The 27,669-nt window shown below is 49.3% G+C and overlaps 1 protein-coding gene across 1 annotated transcript; it reads left to right on the top strand.

Annotated features, from left to right (window-relative positions):
* The first annotated feature begins 158 nt into the window (after nucleotides 1–158).
* On the top strand, nucleotides 159–27,032 carry TXNDC5 (thioredoxin domain containing 5). Its single transcript, XM_039254416.1, has 10 exons — nucleotides 159–470; nucleotides 4,833–4,982; nucleotides 9,702–9,807; nucleotides 13,735–13,831; nucleotides 16,118–16,233; nucleotides 18,384–18,470; nucleotides 19,352–19,492; nucleotides 22,494–22,576; nucleotides 24,007–24,136; nucleotides 25,437–27,032. Exons 1-10 carry the CDS (start codon nucleotides 205–207, stop codon nucleotides 25,557–25,559), a joined length of 1,299 nt encoding a protein of 432 aa, XP_039110347.1. The 5' UTR covers nucleotides 159–204; the 3' UTR covers nucleotides 25,560–27,032.
* Nucleotides 27,033–27,669: the final 637 nt, after the last annotated feature.

The raw sequence follows: 27,669 nt of genomic DNA, 5'->3' as shown, positions 1-27,669 counted from the left end.
CACTCACCCCTTCCGCCGGGCGGGGGGAGGAGGACTGCGGACGGGCGCGCGCGGACTCAGCCTCCGGCGGGCCGCGGGCGCGCGCCGGGCGCGGGGCGGGGCGGGGCGAGGGAGGGGCGCGGCCTCTGCGGGGCGGCGCGCGGGGCGGGCGGGCGCCGCCGAGGGGACCGGCCGCCGCGGCGAGAGCGCGCCAGCCCGGCCGTGATGCCCGCGCGTCCCGGACGCCTCCTCCCGCCGCTGCCCCGGCCGCTGGCCCTGGCCGCGCTGCCGCTGCTGCTGCTGCTGGGCGATGGCGGCGGGCGCGGGGGCGCCTGGGCCCAGGAGCCGGGGGCGGGGGCGGCGGCGGACGGGCCCCCAGCGGCCGACGGCGGGGACGGGCAGGACCCGCACTCCAAGCACCTGTACACGGCCGACATGTTCACGCACGGGATCCAGAGCGCCGCGCACTTCGTCATGTTCTTCGCGCCCTGGTAACTGGCCGCGCCGCGCTCCTCGGGGCCCCGCACCCTGCACGCGGGAGGGCGGCCGGGCCGGGGGCGCCGCGGAGGGCAGGGTGGGGGTGGGGGTCGCGCGGCGCCGGGGCGGCGCGGGCGGCGCGGGCTCGGGCTGGGGGCGTGGGCGCTCTCGGCTGACGTGGCGCAGGGCGGCCGGGGCGGTGCAGGAGGGGGCGGACCCCGAGGGGGCAGCCGGGAAAAGGCCGTCCCGCCCCCGCTCCCAGTGCGCCCTCCCCGCCCCGTGCCCCTGAGTCCCCGGGCCGGGGGGAGGGGCGGGTGGCCTCGTCGCCCTGTGGGGCCACCCCGCCGGCCCCCCAGCCCCGGCCCCAAACTTCCTGTGCCGGCCGGAGGCGGCGGCCTGCGGGTGCGGCCGGGGCGCGTGGGCCACGTGCGGCGGCCGCCGGCCCCTGGAGTCCGGCCGTGGCCGCCCGGAGGTCGGGTTGCGTGCGCTCGCTGCGGGGCAGATCCCCCGCTCCGGGCTTTAGTTGAAAAATAGCAACTCGCAAAGATGTGATTTCCCACTTTTGTGTGTTCAGGAGCTGGGAAGGGGGGGCCCTGTGCTACCCACAGGAGACGGGGTTCCTCTGCTACCCCGGAAAGCCGAGAGTAGTGCGAGCGCTGGAGACCCTTTCGCAGCTCCGAGTCGGTGGGGGCTGTATGTGCTCTCGGCGCCCGGAGCGCACCGCCCCCCCCTCCCCCCCAGCTCAAGGCCGACCCCGGCACCTCCTCCCCGCCTCTCTCCTGGGGCCTGGTCTTCTGGCGAGTGTGAGCAGAACGGAGGGGTCTCCGGCGGAGGCGTCTGTGTGGGCCCCCTTCCCTGGGAGTGTCCTACGGAAGGGCTTCCTGATGCTCACAGAAGCGCAGGTCGTGCCCTCCTTTTCCTTCCCGGGCCTGGGTGCCCCGTGAAGGGAAGTTCTCATGGGGCAGAGCACAAAGCCAGTATTCGGGCACCCGGCAGTTTGTGGGCTTGTTGCAGCATTTGGCATCCTTCCCCAGAGCGGGAGAGAGGCTCGCCGAGATGTGGGAAAGCGATGTAGGAAGGAATAGACAGAAGATGCCCGTGAAAAGCGGCCTGTTCAGAAAATGTGCGGGCGGAAGTTGGAGGAAACTTTTTTTCTCTTTCTTTCCTTATTCAGACTGTTACTGTATTTCAGTTCATTTGGAGTTAAATCAACTTTGGGGGGCAGGTCTGGGTGACAGCTAACATTAGCAGTGTGTCCATGGGTTACATTGTGTTTCAACTTCCCAAGAACCAGCCTGACTTGAAGTTTTAGAGCTACTGGTGGTCTAGAAAATACTTTGTAGCATAAGATAATCGTTCATTATTAATAGTTCCTCTGTGAAGGAGTATTCTCAGAGTAACTATTCCAATTAAATACATCACTTAATTGGAGCCTACTTCAGTGGAATAAATCTATGGATTTTTTTTCCCTGTGTTTTTTAAAGAAAAACTGACAAGTAGACACAGAAAGTATGTGCAGTGCCAAAGGAATTTTAATTTTGGAGTCTCAGTAATACCAGTGAGCCTTAGACTCAGTGAGGAGAAGACTGGCAAATTTGGGCACTTAGTATTAAGTAAACTCCCTTTTCATTGTGTGTGACTTATAGATTAAACATTTTTTTAATATTATTTTTGAGAGAGAGAGAAGGAGAGTGGACAAGTCAGCAGGGGAGGGCCAGAGAGAGAAAGAAGGAGACAGAGAATCCTAAACAGGCTCCAGGCTCTGAGCTGTCAGCACAAGAACCTGACTTGGGGCTCAGACTCACCAGCCATGAGATCATGACGTGAGCCGAAGTCGGAAGCTTAACTGACTGAACCATCCAGGCGCCCCATAGTTAAAGACTTATAGATGGATGCTCCCAGGAATATAAGTTTTTAAAGTTTTTGTTTGCTTCTTAATCATTTACTACAAAATACTTCCATAGAGATGTGTGGGTTTCTGTGATGGCATTTAAAAGTTAGATCTTAAGAGTGGATTGGGGCTTGGATAGAATATGCCGTGGCCTACCCCTTTCCCCCATTTCTTTCCAGGTTTAGTCTCTGGAATGTTGGAAGCCCACCTGTGACTTGGGCGCAGCGGCGGCATATACTGAAAATGTTGCTCTGTATATCTTTGCTCTGAACTTGGTAGATGTAAGGCTATCTGGCTGTAGATTTTGTGAACATCAGGACACGGCTTCTGTATGGCCCAGTGAGTGTCACCTTGAATCTAGTGACAGACTGGGAGGGCTAGGTGGCTTTGCTCTATTACATGGCCACAAACTGCGAGATTTTGAATTCAGCTGCTGTCCCAAAGGTTCATACTATAGCTACAATGGCCCCAAGCCAGAAGTGCTATGTGGCACCTGTGGATCGATCCATCACTAAGATGTTGCTGATTACTTAGTACCTGTTAAGCATGTGCTGGTTACTGGGAATACAGTTGTAAAAAGAACAGTGCTTGTTTTCACAACACTTGAGCTGTATAATTTATATACCTTCATATAACTTACATATAACTCTGGTTTTCTCTCACAATTATCTTCCAGAAAAGAGGAAATCATTTTGAGTTTCTTATAAAGCAAGGATTCTCTTAGCTGGCCGGGAAAGTGCTGCTTAGGGAAGACACATTAGCATGAGGCAGACTTTTTCAGTGCTGCCTTTCAATGCTCATTACAGAGGTCATCTGTCAGAAAAGAAAAGAGGCAAATGTAACAGTGATTTTGTTGAGAAATTACTTTGAGGACATATTGACCATTTTAAGTGTTGGTTGTTCTTTATAAGCAGGCATGTTTTTTTAAGTTCATGTATTTGTTTTGAGAGGGGGAGCAGTCAGAGAGAGTTCTGCTCTGTGCTCTGTCAGTGACTCGGGGCTTGAACTCATGAAACTGACATCATGACCTGAGCCAAAATCAAGAAGTGGATGCTTAACTGACTGAGCCATCCAGGCACCCCTATAAGCAAGCATTTTAAAGATCACTTGAAAAGCAGTAAAAACAGCTGGTTTCTTTGTAGACATCATGAATGTACACCAGGTGAATGAAAAAATAAAAAGAAAACCAGAAAACACAACAAAAAACTCCTGTGTACCCTAATGCTACTGTGACTGTACTCGAAGGTTGAGATAAAGTTTCTGTGCTGGCTCCTACAGAATTCAAATATGCACTGCAGACAGCTGATCCTTAAAGACGGTGATCAGTTACAGGAATGAAAACAGAGTTAGTGGTGGGGAAAATGCGGATGCTGTCAAGAAACGGGAAGAGTAGCAAGAAGCGATAATTCTGAGTCAATGTTTTATTTTAAATGGTAGGGGATTTAAAAATGTACTCTCAAAAATTACTCTCAGCGTCATACAATGACTATCAGAAGTATGCATTTGGTGGAGCGCCTGGGTGGCTTAGTCGGTTAAGCGTCCGACTTTCGCCTAGGTCATGATCTCGTGGTTCGTGGGTTTGAGCCCCGCGTCGGGCTATGTGCTGACTGCCAGCTCAGAGCCTGGAGCCTATTTCAGAGTCTGTATCTCCCTCTCTCTCTGACCCTCCCCTGCTCACGCTGTCTCTCTCTCTCCTAGAAATAAATAAAAAAATATTAAAAAAAAAAAAGAAGTATGCATTTGGTTACATCAAACTGAGAAGTTGGCGTAGCCACAGACTTTTCTAAAATTTCTCATTGGGGAAAATGCAAAATTGAGTGAATGTTGAGGTTGGCTCGTGTTTGTAGACTTGGTTATTTAGTAAAGAGTCCTGACTTAAATAAAAAAGGGGCGATTATGGTGGGCAGTGCGAAGCTGCCGCAGTAGAAGGAGAGCAAGGGAACTTTCCAGAAGGGGAAGAGAAGAGGTTGACACCAGATAGCCCGAGCAGTCAGAGCTGACTTTGTGGAGGAAGCGACAACCAAACCAAACCTGAAGGGCAAATAAGAATTTGCCAGGTGGGCTTAGGGAGGAGGTGTCAGAGAGGGTGTGTACCCATGTCCACGCGCAAGCCAAGCTATGGCCCTTCAGAAAACCGCAAGTAGTTCACTTTGGCCCCGGGTTAGACTACAAGTGAAGAGGGCAGCAGGTGTACAGAGGTCATATGGGAAGTCGCGGGGCCCAGTTCAAGGAGGATCGGGCACAACACCTTGCTACCTTTCGGTTTCCCACTGAGAACAAGGCAGGGACTTTTGGGGCGGCGGAGGGGGTGCTCTGGAGGCAGAGGAGTATTGAGGTTCTGTGGTAATTGTGAGCCATCCTTCCCTGCTGTAGTAGAAAGGATCAGAAAGATCTGCCATATGGACATGGGTGAAGAGCTGGGTCCGGCACCCCCTGACCACTGACTCAGTGTGCCTGTTCCCCCCCCCACACACCCTCGTTACAGGTGTGGACACTGCCAGCGGCTGCAGCCCACTTGGAATGACCTGGGAGACAAGTACAACAGCATGGAGGATGCCAAGGTCTACGTGGCTAAAGTAGACTGCACAGCTGACTCAGAAGTGTGCTCCGCCCAGGGGGTCCGAGGATACCCCACGTAAGTGGGAAGGGCCCGTGTTTCCGGTACGGTTCCCGGTTTTCCAGAGCCTTTTGCCAGTTGCACTCGGCCAAAGAACATTCAAGTTAGACTTCTGGTAACTTTTTTTGTAGTTTCGAAGAGTGAGGAGATGATAAATATAAGCAGGCCGGCCCCTGGTGTTGCGGAAGGGTTGTATTTAACACTCTGTGTTGTCTATATTAGAGGCCTTTTGGCGGTTTGTCTGGAAAAAGCCTTTCATTAATCAGGGTCAGATGTTCCTGTCTGTAAGAGACTGTTTGTGAGACAAAAATGGCGGTCTCCATGGGGTCCTGTCAGGTTTGACATTCACAAGTACCTTGACGCAAGGAACATACTTTGTCACTTTTACTTTGAGTTGTCGGTTACTCTGTTCTTAAGCATCTTTCCTGGAGTAATTTCCCATGTGACTAGTGCAAGGGCTGTTTCTGTTGGAAAGAGGTGACAGACTGGAATGTGGCAGTTCTGATCAGTGGTGCCGCTTACTCCCTTGACAGTTAACAGTTTTTTGCTTTTAAGAAATAGAAGTTGAAACTGGCTTAACAAGCACTAGAGGGGTGACTTAGAAGGCTGTGGAAGAGGCTCTGAGACTCCCCTCCAAGGGCTTGGGGGCCAGTTTGGACCTTGACCTCCTTAAAGTGACTTAACTTTCCAGCTCTGCATCTCTCTGTTGCCACGGTGGGCTCGGGCTCACCACTGACGGGCCCAGCTGGGATGGCGTGTCCCCTCCAGACAGTCCTCGTGGCCAGAGGGGCCAGGTGCTATAGGAAGGTAGTAGCGTCCTCAGACCACATGGTATGCTTCAAAGTGAAGGGGTTTTCTCCAAAAAAGGGACAATGCTGGGGTGCCTGGGTGGTTCAGTCATTTGAGCCTCTGACTTCGGCTCAGGTCATGATCTCACGGTTTGTGGGTTCGAGCCCCGTGTCGAGCTCTGTGCTGACAGCTAGCTCAGAGCCTGGAGCATGCTTTGGATTCTGTACTCCCTCTCTCTCTCTGACCCTCCCCTGCTCACACTGCTTCTCTTTCTCAGAAATAAATAAAACATGAAAAAAATTTTTTTAAAAAAAGGGATTATGCTGTGTCTAAAAGGATGGGGGAGGGGCTGCCCACTACGATCCCCCAAATATTTATTCAAATTGATGAATGAAGGAAATTCTTACAAAACCTGGCCTGTCTTCAGACCCGAGAGGCGGCATGGAAAAGCAGAAGGAACTCTGGGCTGGAACCTAGAAGCCACGTCTGAATCCCTGCTCTACTGTTTACTTATCATCAGCCCTGGCCACACTGTTTAACCTCTGAGTCTAAAGTAGGATGTTGATACCTCCCCCTTCCCCGCCGCCCTCACTGTTATATGAAATAACATGATTGTTAATACTGATCTCAGCATACTGAATAACATGTTAAAGTTTTCCCCAACGTTTGGAAATTTGGCAATTTCGTAAAGGACCCTGGGATTCTTGGTCTTTGGTGACTGCTGCTAATCCAAGTGCCATAATTCAAATCAGATCACCTACGATGTGTACCTCCCAATGGGCATCATCGTCCTGCACTTCAGAGCATTGCCCTTAAAGTAAATGCAGCTTAGATGAAGAGCATCTCAGAGAAGCTGGCAGTGAGTAGTGGGACCAGCAGAGGAGGTAGATGTTTACCTGTTGAGAACTTGTTACTTTCAAGGTGCAAGGGCAGCAGAGATGATTGGTGAGGTGTTGGCTGGCTGTGTGTGGGCATGTGGCTGTGTGCACCACCAACCACACCACCAGGAAGTGAGACAGGACTCTCACAGGCGGAGAAGGGCAAATGTTAGGGGGCATCAGAGGGGCCTATAGAGGGTTCACCTGAACTCTCCGACTACAGCGTCAGTTACTCCCTAGATGTTATTCACGGATTTTAAAAGAGCCACATTGGATCATGTGTCCCGATTTAGAAGATGTAGTTTCTTCAAGAAAGCCATGCACTGGTTTTGTGTTGTTTAAAAGAACTAGAATGAGTCCACATGATATCGAACATTGTTTGGGAAGGAACTTCTGTGACCCTCAAAGCCCTATGCAAGTGCCCGTGAACAGATTTTTTGTTTTTTCATAGAATGCAGGAGGCAGGGTGTGCTGCAGTAAGATGAATCACATTAGGGCGTCCATGTACTGACTTGCGTGAGCTTTTTACTTCCTCTGAAACAGTGCTCATCTCATAGAGATGCATCAGATGATGAATGCCAATGCCTGAGCATGCATTGTGGCTCAGTGCATTCGCTTTTATGTCGTTCTACCCCTGGCACCTTTGACTGAAATAAAGGGTTGCACAGAGAGGGAGTTGGGGTTCCCATGTTACTGGGGATGGCTCACTGTGCTTAGAAAAGTGTTTTGAGGTCATGTTGTTGAGCCAGTAAGGAATCTTCCTCATCTGGGAAACTGTGAGCCAAGGCAGGGCTGAAGGAGGTTTGCTAGGGCTGCCAAAACAAAGCACCACAAACCACGTGGCCAGAGGGACCAGAACAGAAGCCCAACATCGAGGCATCGGTAGGGCCATGATCCCTCTGAAACCCAGAGGGGAACCCTTCCCTGCCTCTCCCTAGTGTCTAGTGGCTGCTGCAGTCTACAGCACCCCAGTTCTCCGCCCTTACATGGTCTTCAACCTCCTTGCATGTCTCTCTCTGGGTCCAAATTTCCCCCTTTTACAAGGACCCCAGCCATACTGGATTAGGTAGGGCCCACTCTCATAATCTCATTTGAACTTGCTTACCTCTGTACAAATCCTGTTTCCAAACAAGGTCACATTCTGAGGGACATCCAGAGGCTTGGACTTCAGCAGATCTGCTTTGGGGGACACAAATCAGCCAGTAACACTGTCTCAGTTGTGCTAGGACTTTGATCACAGATTTCCAGAGTGATCCATAAATGGAGATTTTTTTCCCCCCACTATGGTCTCCTTGGAAGAGAAACAGATCACCAGAAAAAGGAGACACCCCCATGGAGGTTTGGAAATAGCAGGAAAGTTTGGGGCTGTCCTTTAGGCTTATATCCCAAGGCCCGCTCCCTATCCCAGATGCCCTGGACAGACTGAAAGATCTGTAAAGGAAGCTCCAATTTTAGACCCTAGGCTCTCTGAACCTAATGAAGAACCCAGGCTTGGGCAGACTAGAAAGATTTCCATCTAGTAAAAAGAAATTTTAAAAAAATTGTTTATGTTTGTTTTGCTCAGTGCATATCAAATTGGAAAAAGTTACAGGTTAGGTTTTACTGCATTTTAATGTAAGTGAAGAAATGAGGAATGGGTTTGGTAGTGCCTGTTCTTTCCTAGTATTTTAAGGATCCACTCCTTTTCCACTCTGAAGAGCCATGGTGGGGGAGGCACCTTCTGGAAGAGAGAGTGGGGGCATGGAGCATCTTCTAGCTCTCTGGTCATAGCATGTTTCTAGAGCTTCCTGAGGTCCCGGGGTGTGTGCGTGCATTCGTGATTGTGAGATCATACTTTGGAGTTGTTTAAAATGTTAAAGTTCATGAAGTAACAGATGTACTAGCCAAATTGGTTAGAGTTTGGCTTTTTGTTACAGTTGTAAAAGTAAAATCTACTGAGGAAGTGGGGCACATATTCTTCATTGGAGGCCCATCAGGGATGTCACTTACGTCCATCACAGGATCTTCAGGCAGTTGAGGCCTGCAAGCCTCTTGTGATTAAGCGTTGATTCTAGCTAATGTGTTGTTTTTCTTGTATAGCTATGAAACTCCATTCTAAGGCCTTTGGTGAGTTTGCTCTTCAAACCACAGCTCTGATATCTGTATTTCTTGACTTCTGACACTCTGCTTCTGCACGTCGGGCTCGATTGCCAAAGTCCACAGATGTGCCTTAGAAGTGATAAGGATGTTTTGGATGAACAGGCTCGCCAACAAGTGCTCATCTGTGTTTCTTTTCTTCTATCAATAGCCATATTACCTGTCCCCCTCCTCCGTCCTGGACAACCTCTGTCAAGTGTTATCTAGAGCGTATTTGTCCCCTACCAGTGGGATGATATGGGATCTGGAAGTGTATTTTCAGCCTCTGGGAATGTCTTTTGCTCACCCACTAAAGGAAGTGCTACGTAATCTATCCGCAGATACCTTCAGAGGCTACTATATGTAAAAAAAGAAAAGACTCCTTGGTGGGGAAGTGAATAGACCATATCAACCAATGTCAAGGCTATTCTTATAGCCGGCAATGTCAATTCTCACAAAACCTGGATATTCATGCTTTGAAAGAGCCAAAGAGCTGACAAGGTAGCCTGGAAATATATTTATTGCAAAACAGTGCTATTTCTACTACAGCTTTAATTTTTTTTTTAAACAAACACAGAACATAAGGATTACTAAAGCCGAGGAAGGATGACAAATCCCTAGCAGGGGAGAAGCGTGGAAGTTCCGTCAGCCGAACGTTGGCGGCTTGGGGTTTCATTCACAGCCTCTTAGACTTGATGTGTTCCACTCAGTCTTATTTTTCTTGAATAAATGAAGGAACTTTTAAGACTGTGGGATTAAATGGATATATTACCTCCTAGGACATTCTCTTCCTTTCCTTTTCATGTTGTATTGGAGGGTGGCCGGCCCGTGCCTGGCTGAACCCGCTGATTGCCTCCCAGTGCGGGATGGCTCCCCGACAGCACAGCGCTGTCTGCTCAGAGCGCTGTGAAGGGTTTCACGCTCTGCTCTGTCTTGTCCTCTGTCACCCTTTCAGCTTGAAGTTTTTCAAGCCTGGCCAAGAAGCTGTGAAGTACCAGGGTCCTCGGGACTTCCAGACACTGGAAAACTGGATGCTGCAGACGCTGAACGAGGAGCCTGTGGTGAGTGCACAGGCCTGCCCTCCCCCCACCCCCCCTTCTTCCTACAGTTTTGGGGTAATAAAGAGGCCGGTTCAGGCAAAAAAAAAAAAAAAAAAAAGTAAGGCTACCATTTCAAAGGAACTTTTTACTCTTTTAGAATTAATTGATGTTGTCAGTAAAAATGAACTTTTTTTTCCTTCTCAATTTTTGTTGATTGTGGTAAAATACACATAAACCTTACCATTTTAGCCACTTTTGAGCACACAACTTCAGTGGTGCTGAGTCCATTCACCCTGCTGAGCAGCCATCTCCACCGTCCGTCCCCAGAACTCTCTGTGCCTTATAGAACTGAAACCGCGTCCCCATTAAACACCAGCTCCCCAGCGTCTCCCCTCAGGCCCTGGCAGCCACCCCTTCTACTTTTGGTCTCTATTTTCACTGCTCTGAGTGTCTTAGTGGAAACAGATGAACTTTGGAAAATCTTTTTATTATGGAAATACTCAAACAAGAACAGAAGTAGAAAGAAGAGTCCAATTTGGTACCAGAGCAAGGGGTTGTATAATGCAGATGGCCCCATGGGCCTGCCCTCCACCTTCCGCAGTTTTGCCAAACTTGGGTTATCCTACCTGCCTTCCCAGCCCTTGTTTGGCCACAGAGTGAGCCCTGAGAGTGTCATTTGTGCATATCCCAGTGGCATTTCACAGGTACCCACTTCCCACTTCCTGACATAAGCCCCTGGGCCACTCTCACGTAATATACAGTTACACTGATTTCTTAGCATCATAGGGTTGACTTGGAGTCCAGTCCAGGCTGGCTTTGGCCCTCTCCTGCCACCACGAGTGGTACCACAGGGTGAATCCTTCCTCCTTCTCTGCACCCTCAGTCCCCAAGGTGCTCACTGGCTTTGCTGATAATAACCTAAAATAAATACTCAATACTGTTGGTGTCTTAATGGTCCTCCCTAAGCTAAGGGTAATATCAGGAAATTCTGGAAACTGTATGAAGTTCTGAGATATTTTCCGGAGACGTAGCTGTGTGTATAGTGTTACTAAGAGTTTATAACCCTCCCCCTCTCCAGTTGATGTTGGGAGCCTTGGTTTTGACCAGGAAGCACTCAGAACGTGGCCCTGATGTGTGGCGTTCTGATTGGGGCAGAAAGACTGAGGAGGCGGGGGCAGATTGGCCAGTTTCTGGGCAGGGGCAGGGGTACTATTTCTGGTGAAATAGTAAGGGCCCCTGGAGTCTCTGAACGCAGTTTCAGTCCAGCAGTCCACCAAGGCTGCTTTGTGTTGTCAGGTGGGCGTTGCAGACCTGAGGGTTGCCTGTGCCCATGAGTGGCTCCCGCAGTCTTTGCGGGGCTTCGCCGCTCATGGTGCCATTTCCTGGGGTGTCTGTGTGGCCCTTCTGCTGTCCCCGACATTCTCTATAGATGTCGCTGCTTATCCAAAACCCACCTGCTGCTCAGGTGCTGTTTTACCTCACGTGTTACAAAGTCTGTACCTGGGTGGCGCAGAGCATTGGTGTGCACGTGCTGAGTTAAGTGTTGAGCAGGGACGTCTCTAATTTTAGGCACCAGGGAAAACCACGGACCTCTCAGGGAGTAAATTTGCATCTTTGTCATGGCAAGAGAGTTACATGAGCAGGTGGCACTTTCATATCGATTTAAACTTCAAACTGTTTCCTCTGTGAAAAAGTGCTCTGATTGGAGGAAGCCAATGTTAAAGAGTGGGTAACAGTCTCAAAAAAGAAAAAAAACCTTTTAAAATATTTTTTTCCATTATTCCACGAAAAGGCCAATCTCCTGTGGGGACTTTTATTCTAGGAACCAGTACCTCTTATCAGGAAGGCAGAAGGACTTAGTCTGGTGCACCAAGCTCCCTTTGTGGGGAGTGGCAGCCCCAGAGCAGGCTGGGAGGGACAGCCTGCTTAGCATAGACACCGGCCCCACCCCTGCTGGGCATGGACACCCCTCCGAAGCATTCGCCTCCTCCAAGTGGAAGGGCCTTTGCTACGTGGGGTCCACCTGCACTACATCCTAGTGTCAGGGCAAAGATCTCAGTCATTGCTAGAAACAATGACAGCGTGCCTTCCTGTCGGAGAGCTCAAATATTCAAGACTGACATTGCAAACCGAAAATTCTTTTCAATTTGAACTTGCTTTTTATTGTACGTGAAAACTTTTTAAAAAGTTCTCCGTCTGTAGTTATACCTGAGTAACTTAGTGTATTCTTAAATAGGATCAGTTCAGAGTTTTCCCTAGTGTTACAGCAATAATAAACTTAAAGAAAAGAAACCCTGCTGCTGTATCTTACCTTCTACTTCAAATTTTATAGTTCCCTGTTTGCTTCTGTATTTTTTTTTCTTAAACAGTTATTATATAAGCACAGTTCACTTTCTAGTGATTTTTTACATAGTTATATCATCTCAACATTGGTCATGTTTTATATTATGTGGATTTGCCATGATTCAACTCTTCTCTGCCAATGGATATTTAAATTGTGTATAATTTTTCTGTCATCAGAAATGCTTAAGGACAGGTTTTATCTTTGTAAAAGACATTTTTTTTTTTTTACTTTTGAATGATGTTTATAGAATATAGACCCAGACATAAAATTGCTGGGAGGAAGGGAGGGAAAAAGAAAGAAGGAAAGAGAAAAAGCAAAAGCAAGACGACTTTTATGGCTCTTGATGGATGTTGCCGGATTGCTTTCTTAATCTGTAAGCTCACGCTGTCGCCAGCAGGGCAAGACTGTGCCCATTTCTGTGATCTACTATGTTTTTGCCATGACGGCGAGGCTGGTCTGGTATCTGCCACAGGGCAGATAGTGATAATGCCCCCCTCCACGTCCCATAAATGAGTATTTTAATACTGAAATCCCTTTGAACATCCTATAAAGGATACATACAGTGTTTTGCCTTATCGGAACCCAATGTTCACGTAGCCACCATTCTGTCCGGCATCTTTGTATGTCAGTACTTAGCACTGTGAAAGTTTTGATAGGCCCGCAGCAGCGAGGCAAACTTCATGGTGCTTTGTGATTATAGTTCTGCACAGTTTTGAGCTGTCAGCACTTTTGAAGCTTTTAATAACTTGGCTATTCTTTCTCATAGAAATGTGTGAAGTGCCAGATAAAAATTGAGTAATATGCATCCGTGTGTCTGTAGCAAACTGGCGATTCTTGATCTGGCCTCAGGAATGGAGACCTTTAGACCTGTGTCCTGTGCTAACCACCTACTTGTACACAGTGGTGCTCAGGCACTGGCACAGGTGTCCTTTAAAAAGCCACTTCTCGCTCCTGCATTGCTTGTCTCTGTCCCAAGCTTTGTTGAGTGAATGAAAAAGCACAGCTCAGGCCTGCCCCATGGTTTTCTCGCTGTGGCCTTTCAGCCACCACCTCCTTTGTCCCTTCATCAGTCCTTCACGGTTTTTATGACCATTCGTGTGAACAGAGGGCGGCCAGCCCTTCTGCTCTCTGATGGTCTCTCGTTCTCCGTTGTGTCCACTCTGCTCTCTTTGTATTGTCAGGTACTCCTTCCTTCAAAGCCAGTCTGGCAGGGATTTCATTTTGAATTCCACGTGGACTCAGAGGTCACGCTGCGATGATCAGGGCAGTGTGCTCGTTTGGGGTGGGCCTGTCCTTCAGTTTCTGCTCTGTTCTTTTGGGGGCAGCAAAGGGCAGGTTGGGGTGGGGACAGGTGTCCCTGGCTGCCTTGAGTGCCAATCCTAGAGTACTTCCCAGAAGTGTGCTCTTCCTTTGGAAGCATCCAGAGGACCTGACAGAGTCGATTCCTACCTTGGCCTCCCTCACCACAGCAGCATGCCAGAAGGGTTTGGTGTAGCCAGATGAGGGAGGAGATCTGCAGAAAGTTCCAGACGGACATGGGTCACCTCCTCTGTGGGTTTCTCACGTACAGACCCGGTGACTGTTGTTTTGTTTCTCCCTATTAGACACCAGAGCCAGAAGTGGAACCGCCTCGAGCCCCTGAGCGCAAGCAAGGACTGTATGAGCTCTCAGCAAGCAACTTTGAGCTGCACGTCGCACAAGGTACGGTGGGTGAAGCTCATGGGTGCTCACAGTGGGATACACACCCCTTAGAGCCACTGACCATCCGTCACTCCTTGATTTGCTGGGCTTTTCCTTCTTGCCACTTGAAGGCTCGTGGATGACATCTGTGCAGTTCGCAGTGGTTTCTCTCTTCAGGGCCTGTTACCGTCCTTATGCAGTGCACTTCCTCTTTGAAATCATTTCTCAATTTTGTCTCTATGCTTACAGAAAGGCCAGTTTTAATGTGAGCCAAAGCTGTAAGGTTTGGAAAGCTCACAAAGCATGAATGGGCACACTTAATTTGTACACTAGCTAGCCAGTGCATCTTGGATAAGAAAGTATTTGCTTATATTAATGTGAATCATATGCTTATTGACCAAAGGCAGAAACAAAAGTTTCTCTTGAGTGTTTAAACTAGAATTTAGTGGGACCATTTTAATGTGCAAATCAGAGTAGGTGTTCTTGATGCTTAAAATGTTTTTCTGTACCATGTCTCATTTTTTTGAAAACACTCTCCTAAATAGCAAAATGATCTCTATATGGTTTTTAGTGTAAATAACACATAAGTCCTTTAGTCACCTGTTTCGGAGCAGTTGGCTCAGCACTGAATGACTCGAAAGCAAATTTAGCTTCCTTGTTGACCTCCGTTCTCAAACGCTGCCATGGAGAGAAGTCCTCCCGTAAGACTGGGCTGGAACCATTGTGCAAAAGACTTAACATTGCATCTGGCCCTGTAACTTCATGCCCCCTGGGAGTCAAAAACCCCGCCCCACTTAAGGTCTAAAATAACTTACTGTGGTGCCTTGTGTTGTTTTCCCTTTGTGTTAAAGGTTGTTATCTGTACCGAGGCTCTGGGGGGTGACAGTGGAATTCAGGGTGTTTTCCCCAACAGGGGGTTCTCTTTAGTTTGCACAAGTTCAGCTGGGACTCTTCCTAAGCAAGTCATGCCTAAAGGGCAGCGTTGTGGAGATGCCACTTTGTGCTGCTCGTGTTAGGATCTATCCTCAGAAAGCGACAGTCGCTTCCTGTCCTTACCGCTTCCACTGATGCTCTGATGCACTGATGCCCTTCCTGGACACCCTGTCCCTACCTCACAGCACGGGTTACTGCCATACCTGTCTGGAGAGGCATGGCTTCAGCCTCACGGATCATTTGCTAGTTTTTTGAATCAAGTGTTAAACCATTTCCCTCACATGTGTCATTGCTGGTGGGGGATGCTGCCATGAGCGTTTGGCGTGGCAGTGTCCTTCTGTGAGCCTGCGTCACATTTTGGTGACCGTTGGTTCATTATCTCCCTACTCACAGCCTGATTTTGGTCTTGTCTCAGGCTGACATCTATCAGGCCCAGTCTGATCAAGGCAGAACAGCCTAGAAAAAAATCTTCAGTATCCAAATGACAATGTTGGATGGATTTTTTTTTTTCCTCCTTGTCAAGGCACTGATACTTAGTTTTTAAAACCTTCTATTTTATTGTCAAATAAAACATAGACAGCCCTCGAACGTAGGGCTTAGTGAATTGTTACAGAGTGGTCAGCCTGTAATCACCATCCAGTTCAAGAAATGACACCACCAGCCACCCCCTGCCCTGTCCAAGTCCAGTCCTCCTGCCCTCGAGGAGGCACTGTCCTGACTTCCGGAAGCCACTCCTTGCCTTTCTTCATCATTCACCACCCAAATGTGCCTTCCTAACACTATAGTTTAACTTGTTCTCTCTTTTACATACGTCTCTCTTGCATCTCGATCTGCATGTTCCCCAACATGTTTTTCTTCCTTGCATCCTGGTTGCTGAGCACACAGGTTATTGGACCTGTAGAATTCTCCAGTCTCTACTGTGCCAGTTACGTCCCCGTGGTGCTGTTGAACATATTTCCCTAGATCCGTTAACTTATTAGGGTTCCCAAATACTGATAGTGTAATTAAAACATCCTTTCTTCATTGTTTTGGGGAGGGAAACTTGCCCTCATTTATCACATGCTTATCCAGTGGTGTGGTTTGTGTAAGAAAGGCAGGATAATTGCCTGATTCTTCCCCTTGTTGCCAGTTCTTTAAATAATGAGTTGGTTCCCTATTGTCCTCCATAGATGACAAATTAGATTTGGTTTTGAGGATTGCTATGAACTCGGGTATACACTTGTTTGATGGAGTCCCCTTTTTACCAGTTAAAGGGACTGGTAAACTGCAGTTAGTTTTGCAAGGGGACAAAGCTCAGATCCTTGGATTCGATCTCCAGTGTGGTGTGATGTATGTCACTCCTTCTCCCTCCTTTGCCTTGGCTCTCCACTGAAGGCAACCACTTTATCAAGTTCTTCGCGCCGTGGTGTGGTCACTGCAAAGCTCTGGCTCCAACCTGGGAGCAGCTGGCTCTGGGCCTTGAACATTCTGAAACTGTCAAGATTGGCAAGGTAAGTGAAAGCCCTTATTAAACTGGAAATAGACCGCCTTTGGCTGGATTAATTAGCAGAGTGGCCCATTATTCATTCTGTGTGCAAAGTCGCAAACTTGATTTATTAATTCCATTTAGTGTGCCACTTGATAATTCATTTCACCTTCACAGATGGCAGCCTGGTTTCAAATGTGCTGGCTTTTCCACAGCCTAAAGATAAATTACAGCTTTGGCTCCTTTGTTTATTTTGAAGCAATGGCCAATTCTGAATTGGCAGCCCCAGAGCCCTTTCTGCAAAGATATGGGGCACAGCCTTCACGAATGTTCACTGGCCGGACTTGGAGGCCATCCACATTTGACCTCACCCAGGAGCTGTCCCTAGAGGAGCCTCAACCCTGTGCTCACAGAGGCATGCAGAAGGCTCCCCTCTGGTGAGCCCCAGCTCTCACTGCTGCCTGGGATTCTCTCCAGTTTTTCCCACTTTGCGGAGAGAAGCCAGAAGTGGTGTCTCACAACTTCTGTGTAAGTGGATTTTCTGGAAATCTCCAGAGCAGCTCCTGGGCCATCAAGCACTTTTCATCTCGCCCAGCCTTTGGCATCCACCAGACGTCCAGGCATGGGTTTCCTTCTGTAAAGACCTCATGGTTTGCTTTGCCAGAGGGCTGACTTGTGTACAGAAGGAGCGCTGCGTGTCCAGAACCACAGCTCCTCAGATGATCTACGGGGACAGGGAGCTGGCCCATAGCACACACTTAGGGGCCAGGCAGACCTGGCTGGCCAGCCTTCCACAGCTTCTCCACACCTCAGCAGCCCCTTGGCAAAACCACAATAAGACCTAATTGGGGCGGGGGTGGGGTGGTTTGAGGATGGAAGTCAGATGCTTGGTATGATGCTTGGCATGAAGCAAATGCCTGGTAAATTGTAATAGCTGTTGTTAGTTCAATGGATTTTCTCTGTTGCCTGTTAAACACTTTTTTTTTTTTAATGTTTATATGTTTTTGAGAGAGAGAGAATGTGAGCAGTAGAGGGGCAGAGAGAGAGGGAGACAGAGCCTTCAGGCTCTGAGCTGTCAGCACAGAGTCTGACACGGGGTTCAAACTCACGAACTGTGAGATCATGACCTGAGCCAAAGTTGGACACTTAACCAACCGAGCCACCCAGGTGCCTCATTGTTAAACACTTTCAATTATGTATTCCACTTATATCTATTTTTATGATTTTATATTTACTGACCATATCATGGAACTAGTCATAATTTTCTTGTCTTCTATTCCCCCATTCCTTGTATCCTTCCTTTAAACTATTTTATGAATTCTTATGGGCGATTATTGTCAGGTCATGTCTGTAGAGATTTCTAGTAGAACCAAGCATGAGCAGACATAGTCTGCCCATGGGGGCTCTGGCCTCCGTTTCCGGACGCACATGTGGCTGGCTTAGCCTGGACCCTAAATGCCCCCCTCCCAGACTTCAGGCTGGGGCTTCCTGTGCTTCAGATTAATACTTTAACTGCCGACTTCAGTCTTATGTGGGAATGTAGTATTTTTTCCTACTTTGTTGACATCCTGAAAAACAACATAGTGTACCACATAGCTGATTTTAACATTAGTAGAAAATCAGAAAGAAATGACCTAGGATAAAAGGTTTCATGAAAACATTGAACAGGCAGAATCTTGACAAGATTTAAGTCAAATAAATTTAAAGAGCTGTAATAGTTGGTAAATTGAAGAACATATCGTCACCTTAATTTGATATCTTTTCAGTTATCTTTATACCAAATACTCCTATTTCAAAACTCCCTAAGTGTGAACATGAGAGTAAATATCCTAGCTGGTGTCGGCGTGGGGCTTCTCTCAACGACAGCCAGGCCCCCTCCCCAGATGTCAGGCTAGGCTCCCCTTCTCCATCTGCTGACTTGCCCCAGGTAAAATGTTGCTCCCTACAAATTGGCATTTTTAAGTGAGATAAGTCATGTCTGTAAAATAAATCTCGTCATCCTGCTCCCTTAGCGCAGGTGTATTTGGGGTAGGTTTCAGGCGTCTCTCCCCAAATTCCCACTTGCTGGCAGAGATGCTGCAGATCAAAGATGTCAAGTACTGAATGCCCAGTAATCCATTCAGTGGGAAGGCTCACGAAGAAAGGAACTGGAATGCGGTCTTATTTTATTTTTAGGTCGACTGTACGCAGCACTATGAGCTCTGTTCAGGAAACCAGGTTCGTGGCTACCCCACTCTTCTGTGGTTCCGAGATGGTCAGAAGGTATGTACGTCTTCAGGTCACGGCATCGAGATCAAGTGCTGCTCGTAACAACAGTGGGCTGTTGCCAGTATGAGTTGTTTGGGCGCTGGCTTGGTTTTTTTTTTTTTTAATAATTTTTCGAGAGAGCGAGTATGCCTATGTGTGCAACCAGGGGAGGGGCAGAGGGAGTTTTTTTTAATTTATTTTGAGAGAGTGCGAGCTCAAGTACAGTAGGGAGAGAGAGAGAATCCCAAGCAGGCTCTGCACTGTCAGCATAGAGCCTGACTCAGGGCTTGATCTCACAGGCTGTGAGATCATGACCTGAGCTACAATTGAGAATTGGATGCTTAACCGACTGAGCCACCCAGGTGCCTTGGGCACTGGTTTAAAGACATGCATAATCAAAAATGGCTTTGCCTCAATTGGTAAGATTGGGGTAGCTGACAAAAACGGTCAGTTGTCCTGCTCTTTTGAAGCATTTCCGTTGGCTCAGGTTAGCACCAGAGTAGCCCCTGTCTACCGTCCCGTAGCAACTGTGCCCTAGTCACGACCGGTGAGTGTGAGTGGGGTCAACACTGGCTCCCGGGCTGATGCTCACTCATACCCTCCTGCCCATCCTTGGCTGATGGTCAGCTTTTCAGCATCCCAGAGTCGTGACTCCGAGCCCGGCAGGAGGCAGGCGCTGTCGGGTTCTCTCCCCAAAGCTGAAGCGTTTGGTTTGTAACGCGCACTCTCCCGTGTGAACGTGAGCGTGCGAACGCTGCACGGTCCCCACTGCCACGGTGACGGCATCAGTGCAGGCCCCCCGGGGGCCAGTGGGGTTGGGACGAGGTTTGTAGTGATTCCGAACACTTGAGTGTACTAACTTGACAGCATTTTTGTGCGGCCTTTACCTCGGACAGGTTGACCAGTACAAGGGCAAGCGGGATTTGGAGTCCCTGAGAGAGTACGTGGAGTCACAGCTGCAGAACACAGAGGAGGGGGGCCCCGAGGCCATCGTGCCGTCAGAGGCCCCAGTGCCGGCCACCGAGCCTGCAGCCAAGGTGGGTGTCTGCCGCAATCAGGGGCAGCGGGGGCGCCGGGGGTGGCCCACCACTTCCTGCCCACAGAGGCCACTGTCCTCAAAGGCTTTGGGTAGAATGGCGGTTGGGGGTCAGTGTCGAGTAGTTCATCTGGTTGGCCGTGGCTGACTTGTCAACGTGAGACATTTCCTTCAGCCACTTTTGCATGTGTGTGAGGGGTAAACCTGGGAGCTCCTCTGAAACAAATGTGAGACAAATCTTAGCAGTATTTATTTGGTGTCAAAAGCTCTGGAAAAGTCATCCCTTTGTGATTCAGTAATCCCTGTATTTGAGGGCATTTGCTACATGAAAGTTTGGCTGCTGTTAGGCCCCCGTGTCTGTCCTTTTCCACCCCCACTGCAGTAATTTGACTTCCACCCTGTGGTAAAGGCCCCTGAAAGGTCTGCAGCAGAAAAGATGTCCACGTTGGAATTGAAAGGCAAATTGCCCAAGGACATTTAGTTCGCTTAGGCAGGCATCTCTTAACTGCGTGTTGTCTTCATCCAACCAGCGGAAGGTTTTAGATTCGCTTGCTCTGCATTTATCAAGCCCATTACATTTCAGGCACTATCCCCAGGCCACCAGGAAACAGGCAATAAGACTGTTTTCCTACCTGTGAAGGTAGGAGAGGTAGGGTGCCTGGTGTAGAGGGGAGACAGCTGAGAACTCGGACAAGATGACCCGGGTGTGTGACCCACGTGTGTGCGGGCCCAGTCGTGGTTGTTTGAGAGAGGTGGGGGCAGACGGGCAGGCAGGGTCACTTGAAGAGCTGAAAGGCGAATTGGTATTTGCTGGAGAGACAAGGTGCACGTGGAGAGCCCAGGCTTGTCCGAGGGAGGAAGAGCATGAGCAGAAGCGCTTTAGTGTAATCGGCTGGGCATATTTGGGGCAGGGCCAGCAGTCAGCTGGAGGGAAGGGGGTGACGAGGACGGGGGTGCAGTGCCCAATGCCAGAGAGGAGGAGAGGTAGGAGCTGGAGCGTGGAGCATGTTGTCGGCCAGCCAAGGACTGGGCGTCATCCTCTGTTTGTGGGGATCCAGTGGAGGGTTTTGGGCAGATTTGAATTTTAGATGACCGGCAGAAAGAGATGGAAGGTATGGAAGGGAGAGGAAGTCAGTGTGTTCAGCCCAAAAGATGATGAGCCCCCCAATCTAGGCTGTGACGGAGGGTGGAGACCAGGAGACAGCAAGCGTAAGGAGCCTCACTCTACTGAGTACAGTCGGATGGGTGGGGTGAGGGGATGACCAGAGCTGTGGTGTACCTGGTGGTCAAGGGCATCGGGAGAAAGATTGAGGGGGAAGGGGTGGGAAGGGGATGAGTTCAGTTCTCAGGCTGCTTATTTTCAGGGCTGTGGAGGACAGTCAGGTGCGGATGCCCAGCAGACAGTTAAGCGGACTCGGGAGCTGAAGCAGGGTATCTGCAATGAGGGAAGTGTCGTGCATCTGCGCGTTAGCTAGGTGGGGAGAAGCCAGCGCCAAGGCCACGGTGAAACAGAGATTTTTCACAGGGAGTCAGATAATGTTTTCCAGGAAAACAGAGCTTGATTTCCTGGATAAGAACCACGAGGCCAATTTGTCAACAGATTTCAAAGCAGAATACTTAAGTTGCTACTGCAGTTTACACCAAGTTCTCAGCTGGGACACTAGGGCAGGGCGGGCAGCATGCCCTTGTTCCGCGAGGCCAGGGCAGGGAGTGTGCAGAAGTGTGCGACCCATCCCCGGCCCCCCAGTAATTCTTGAACCCTCAGCATTTACATAGCACCTCCCGCCTTGCTGGGACCGTTGCTCCCTGAGCCCCAGTTGTTTGGAATTGGAGACAGTCATCCACTCCCTCCTTGTGGGGTGGGGACGGTAATGGCTCCCCTCGCCCCCTACAGCCTATCCCTTAGTTGTACTCTTGGGTTGAGGACTTGCCTAGGTGTTAGTTCAAAGTCAGAGCTTTGGTTTAAAAGGTAAAGAACGATTCTGTAGTAGCCACGACCACGTACATTAGAGGGGAGTGTGTCATGGTGGTTATAAAGGTCACCGTCCCAAATTGAGTGTAATTATATACTGTGGATGTTTTCATCAAACACAGAGCAGTTTCTATTTATAATACAGTTTTCCAGCCGTAAGTAGGCCTTTCGGGGAGCATGGCGTCATGTTTCTGGACATAAAGAAAGATGGTAGTGTTCTACAATGGGCCCCTTGGCGGGCCTCGCCTCTGAGTCCCTGACACTCGTTACTCGATGCCAGACTCAGGGGGAGCAGCCCTGGTACGTTTAGCCACATGATAAATCATCATAGTCTTGCTCTCATGAGAGGGTCGCAGATCCATTTCTGGAGAGACCCAGGGATGTAATTCTGTAAAGAATCATCGAGACCAAATTGCTTTAGAGCAGGCTGCCTCGTAGTGCCTTGACCCTACGTTCTCCAGCCAGGGCTTAGGTGGACAGTTTGCACGTTTGCTTTGAATTTAAGAAGGGGAAGGAAGCCTACGATACGTGAAACACATATCCTCATCTGTGGTTTTGCCACTGTCGGCTGTGAGGTCCGTACACAGAGAAGGGGGCTTGTGCACGCTAGGAGAGCGGGGAGGGTCACCCAGGAAGATGGCGGGTGTGCACATCAGGTGCGCCAGTGAGTGGGCATCTGGGATTCTCCTGTCGGTGTCGGAGGCTCGGGGCCTGGGAGGTGCGCACTGTAGTGCAGGCCACGCAGAGCCGCTGGTCCACACCACGGAGCCCTGAATGACAGCAGCCACACCTGTGCCCCTCCTCTCCCTGGGGGGCCAGGGTCAGCCTGCACTGTGTCCTTGGAGCATCCCCTGGGCTCAGGACCTGGGGGACCCACCTGGTGAATCACGGTCCCTTCTTGGGTAGGTATTTCTGGGTGACCTTGGGGCGTGCGTTACAGCACTGTAAAAAGATGATCGGTTTGTCTTGCTGTAACCCCGGCTCTGCTCTAAGCGATGCCTTGCAGCTGTGGCCTTTCCCTCCCCTGCAGGGCACAGTGTTGGCACTCACGGAAAGTAACTTTGAGGACACCATCGCAGAAGGAATAACCTTCATCAAGTTTTACGCTCCATGGTAAGTGGCTGTTTAATTACAGACTGCTTGGTCCCAGCGCACTTGAGCCCTATTAGAGTTTTCTGCTTGTTAGCCAGCGCTCTGGGCTCGATGTGGGGCACACACTTCTTTACACATTGGTTACGTTGTAGGGAATGAGGAAAGGGTATTGTTTGCACCTATGTTGAGATTTGTTGAAGTTTGGTTCGGTGGTATAAAGTTGTTGATGGAAAATGAGGCCAGTTTATTTTAAAGTTCAGCCCATTTTGCAGAAAGCGTGACAGTGTAACCGTAGAGAATTAGGATGGCCATGTAACAGTTAAGCTTTGCGGTATCTGTCCTTGTCCAAATAGATTGAACATCTGCGTCACGATGTAGCTCTGTTCCTTAGTGTCTGAGACGTCATAGAGAAGTCCCATGGGCTCCGGTGTGGCAGTTCTGTATGTTACCCAACCACCTGTAACTCCCTGCCGCGTGGTCCCCAGGGCTCAGGGCAGAGAGGGGGTGACACCAGCCTTGTGCCCAAGGCTACCTGAAGTGGGGCAGGTGACAGGTGCGGGGACTCCCCTGCACTGCTGTAATGCTGCATGTCCTTTCTTTCTTTTAAACCTGGGTTTTCTCAGCTGTAAAATGGGAAGAATGCTTTGTCTTCACAGACAATCCGCTTAGAAAAGCACAGTCTCAAGGAGAGTATTAGATTTTGTTTCTGAACATGAGCAAGTAAGGTCACCAGAGTGTCACTTCTGCTCTTTGGTTCGTTTCATTCCGGGTATTGATGAGAAATCACAGGGGCAGAGAGGAGATGGCAGTGAGCACGTGACTCGGAGTTGTACAACTTTTGTTCTTAAAGAATAGACACACTAGTCAACAACGCCCTCAAACCTCTTTTTTTTTTTTTTTTTTAAATCTAAAGCCGTATATAGCCCAAGTGTGAGGACAGAATGAGGTGCTGGGGAAGGGGGAGGGTTTGCACAAAACATGGTGTGGACTTCACTGCTCGTACCAAATGGATGGAGTTTCAGGGGCGCTTTCAAGTTGTGACATTTTCACACCATAGCAACCAAATCTGAAATGAAGTATCTTTAAAAAAAACTGGAGTCCGTTTTTTTTCTGTTCATCAGCTCCTACTCATGGTGCATTTGCTTCATTCGTAATCCAGCTAGCTTAGTTTACGTCATCCTGGAAATGGTCTTAAAATCTAAACTTGCTTTCAGACCAGCTTGCCTCCATTTGGTCCTCCAGAAGTCTTCTTCGGATGGACCTCAAGTTCTGTGTCTGGGACAGAGGAGGAGGAAGCGTTGGTGCACCCAGGGGGAGAATCTGATGTTTTACACATTTCAGGGCAATCGTGGACCGCCTCATACAAACGAAACAGGCGGGGCTCAGCAGCAAGGCATAGGTGAGCGAGCTTGACCCAGGACTTCAACAGAGCTGTGTCGTTCTGTCCCTAGGTGCGGTCATTGTAAGAATCTGGCTCCTACTTGGGAAGAACTCTCTAGAAAGGAATTCCCTGGTTTGGCAGAGGTCAAGATTGCTGAGGTGGACTGTACTGCGGAACGGAGTATCTGCAGCAAGTACTCGGTGAGTGTGTGCAGAAGGAAGCGGGGACCCCGAGTATCGGGAGCACGCCCACACGGGGCTGTCGTCTGGCGGTGGGCTCACCCGTCTTCTCTGCAAAGTGCTCCTTGCGTCCGGTTGAGGCTCTTGCTTCATTTTCGTTTTGAAAAGCAAAAGAAGACACTCCATCAACAGTAGGGCTTTTCTCTGCCACTAGTCACACAGCTCCTCTTGCTGTCTGCAGAGGAGGCGGGTGGTAAGGGATTCCGCGTTTGAGAACAAGGTGCCGCCGTGGCACAGCTGCTTGCCGGCTGGACAGTCAGCCGACTTGCAGCCTTCGTCTGGAGCCCCCAAGTGGCTGATTTTTCAGCCCCTCTCCGGTTCTAAAGTACAGCGGGTGAGCAAACCCTGCGCTTCCTCCTGAAGGGCCACCCCGCAAGCCAGGCTTCCGCTTAGGGTTTGCCTTAACTGTTGACTCCTCTCTGAGCGGCTAGCACAGTCTGCTAGCCCAGATTTGTAGTTCACATTTTTGGTTTTGTGCGGTTTTCTCAAAACACTTGGAGGCTCCGGAGTTTGTTCCCTCATTAAACGGGGAATAGATGCAACACAGACATCGCTTACTCACTCCTCGAAGCTGCCATTTTTTTGGTGCCTTTAAGTCTTGGAACAGAGGAGCAGCTGGAAATGTGTATCCTTGAGGGTGTTGCTGCTACTCAGCGGGGTCCACAGAGTGGCTGGGCATCACCAGGGGGCTTGTCACAAACGCACAGGCCCCACCGGGACCTGTGGCATAGTAACGTGTCTGTTCACTGGGCCCCCAGGTGGTGGCACATGCATGGAAGCTCCAGAAGCCCTGCTTTTGGGTAAAGTCCTTCCTTTGACACTAATCCTGAATGTACTTAAAGTTGGAAAGTAAATAATCCCAAGGCTTTGCTTTCTTGTACTTTTTAAATGGTCCGCACCATGTATTCAATCACGGGGGCGCCTGGCTGGCTCAGTCAGTTAAGCGTTTGACTTTGGCTCAGGTCATGATCTCTTGGTTCATGGGTTCAGGCCCTGTGTCGGGCTCTGTCCTGACAGCTCAGAGCCTGGAGCCTGCTTCGGATTCTGTGTCTCTCTCCCTTTCTGCCCCTCTTCCGCTCATTCTCTCTCGCTCTCAAAAATAAACATTAAAATTTTTTTTTTAATTTAACTTCGAACTTCTCTGGTTACAGTGTTTATTGGGGGTTTTTGTTTGTTTTTATGGTTTTATTTCAGAAGCAACTTCTGTGTGACCCAGACCACTTGGCCCTCATATGTATTTATGTTTTTTGGTCTTTTGAAGGTACGAGGCTATCCCACGTTGCTGCTTTTCCGCGGAGGGAAACAGGTCAGCGAGCACAGCGGAACTAGAGACCTGGACTCGCTGCACCACTTTGTCCTGCACCAGGCGAGGGACGAGCTGTGAGCCCGGCCCCAAGCCATCCGGCCCCGGGGTGCTGGGGCTCAGTCCTGCAGGTGTTGTGGTTCCCCGTGTCGGGTTTCCAGAGAGCCGAATGTACTAAACTGGTGGTGTCTTCTTTGTGTGTGTGTTCCTTAAGGCAACACACTCTACAAATTATTAAGTTTCTCTAAGTAAATACATAACTCATGATCCCTCTGCAAACTTAAGTATTTCAGTGGCGATCTGTCGTGCCCTGTACCCTTCTCTTGATGAATCTAAATGGTTTCCTTTGAGTTAAAAATAGAGTTTAGGAAAATCAAATTGCTGAACTATTTTTGGCTCCTGAGAGATTCTGGTGAAAGCATCATCTAAAGCATCGTTTGTGAACTGCCCACAAGTTCTGGAAAGGTGGCAGTTTTGATACTCTGCTGATCTGAAGGTCCTGACTTGTTAATATTGCAGTTGGTCAGTAACTTGGAGCAGATCTAAAAACAGAAACCCCACACCTCTGGAAGATACCGTCACATCCACCCCTGGCTTTGCTGTTTCTGTTAATAACTTCTCTCATCGCGAGAGGTCAGCCATAATGAAAGCAATGGTACTTCTGACGTGTGCCTGAGGAAGACAATGCGGGTGCCATAATCGTGTGTGCGTGTGTGTGTGTGTGTGTGTGTGTGTATGCTTCCGTTTGTTACTCGCGGGTGAAAGATTTCTTTTGTTAGGTTCTCATGAAGCCAAGAGTCCATGTGAACTTTAAGACTTGACGTCTCCCATAGAAAATGTGGCATGGAAAGTTCCACAGGCTTGTCCTGACTATTGCGTTAACTCATAGAAAGATTCTGGCTGTATTTGCCATGGTGGGGGTTGGGGGTGGGGGGCAAAAGGACTTAGGTGAGCCTTCCCAGGCCTGGGGAATCTGGACCAGGGAACCCCCCCACCGCTGGACAACAGGGCCTGAGCTCGACGCAGGCTCATGTCCTGCTTTGAAGGAGTCGTTTAGAGGCTAATTGTACTTTGCCCTGGAAGAGGTCGGCTTGCTGCTGTGTGAGGAGCGGGATTAAGTTGGCCGCCAGACCAAAGACTGAAGTAGGCGGAGCTGGCTGGGTCAGGGCTGACACAGGCCACGTCACTGCCAATGCCAGGTCTTCGTAAGCCACGCCCTCCTAGGTGGTAGGCAGTCTTACTGTCACCCTTGAAAATAAGCTTCCATCGGACCAGGCTCCCTTAAGATAATGTACCTGTATGTTCTTTGCCATCAAGTCACTTCTAATAACCCCTCCGTCTCCAACACTCTTCGCCCCATATCCCTTGCTCAGGGGTTGCGGTCAGTGGACACACAGTAACTGGGAGTGGGAATCTGAGAAACAAGACCACTTCTGCTGTCTGTGGCAGAAGACAACAGCGGGATCTCGGCCAACCTCTGCCTTAAAGGAAATCTTTATTAATTATGTATGGTTCACAGATGTTCTTTTCAAACCCCCACTTTCTGGAGAAGCACAATCCTCATGAGTGGCTTCAGCTTTGCATCATGAGTCTTGTATTGAGAGAAAATCCAAGTGGTACAATTTGTTTACACTATGATTCTTTCTAAATAAACTCTTTTTCAAAAAAAAAAAGTCTGGTCTTTCCTTAAACGTTACAGCAAAACAGATATAAAATAGACAATAAATTATAGTTTCTATTTACAAAAAAGCTGTAAGTGCAAACAGTTTTAGGTCATAAATGTATTATTTAATCAGTTTAGTATGAAATTGGCTTCCTAGTACATGATTGTGAAAGAGACACTTTAAAAACATTCTACGATTTCATCGGCATCTTACTTTCTACAAGAGAAACGGGATTTGGGTTCACGAGGGCGTGCCCATCCCGTTCCTAGCTGCTGGGGGCTTCCTTCCTCATTTCGTTTCCTTTGTTGCTTCTAACCCCGCCACCCGGCACGCTGTCCAGCAAAAGGCAGAGAACCGTTCTACTGAGATAAGTGAGATACCAGAGCCGACGTTCCCGACGTTCATGGGCTTCCCAAGAGCCGTTCCAGAGGAGAAGAGGCACAGAACTGCTTTCACATGTTACACAGTGAAAGTGCGGGCTACCCAGAATGCTCCTGGCCCCTGTAGCCTCACCACAGTGCCCACTC

This window comes from Hyaena hyaena, unplaced genomic scaffold (genome assembly GCF_003009895.1).
Source record: "Hyaena hyaena isolate Hyena2069 unplaced genomic scaffold, ASM300989v1 scaffold_481, whole genome shotgun sequence".
Lineage (NCBI taxonomy): Eukaryota > Metazoa > Chordata > Mammalia > Carnivora > Hyaenidae > Hyaena > Hyaena hyaena.
The sequence above is the reverse complement of the archived record's forward strand: the minus strand, read 5'-3'. Positions and strand labels throughout refer to the sequence as shown.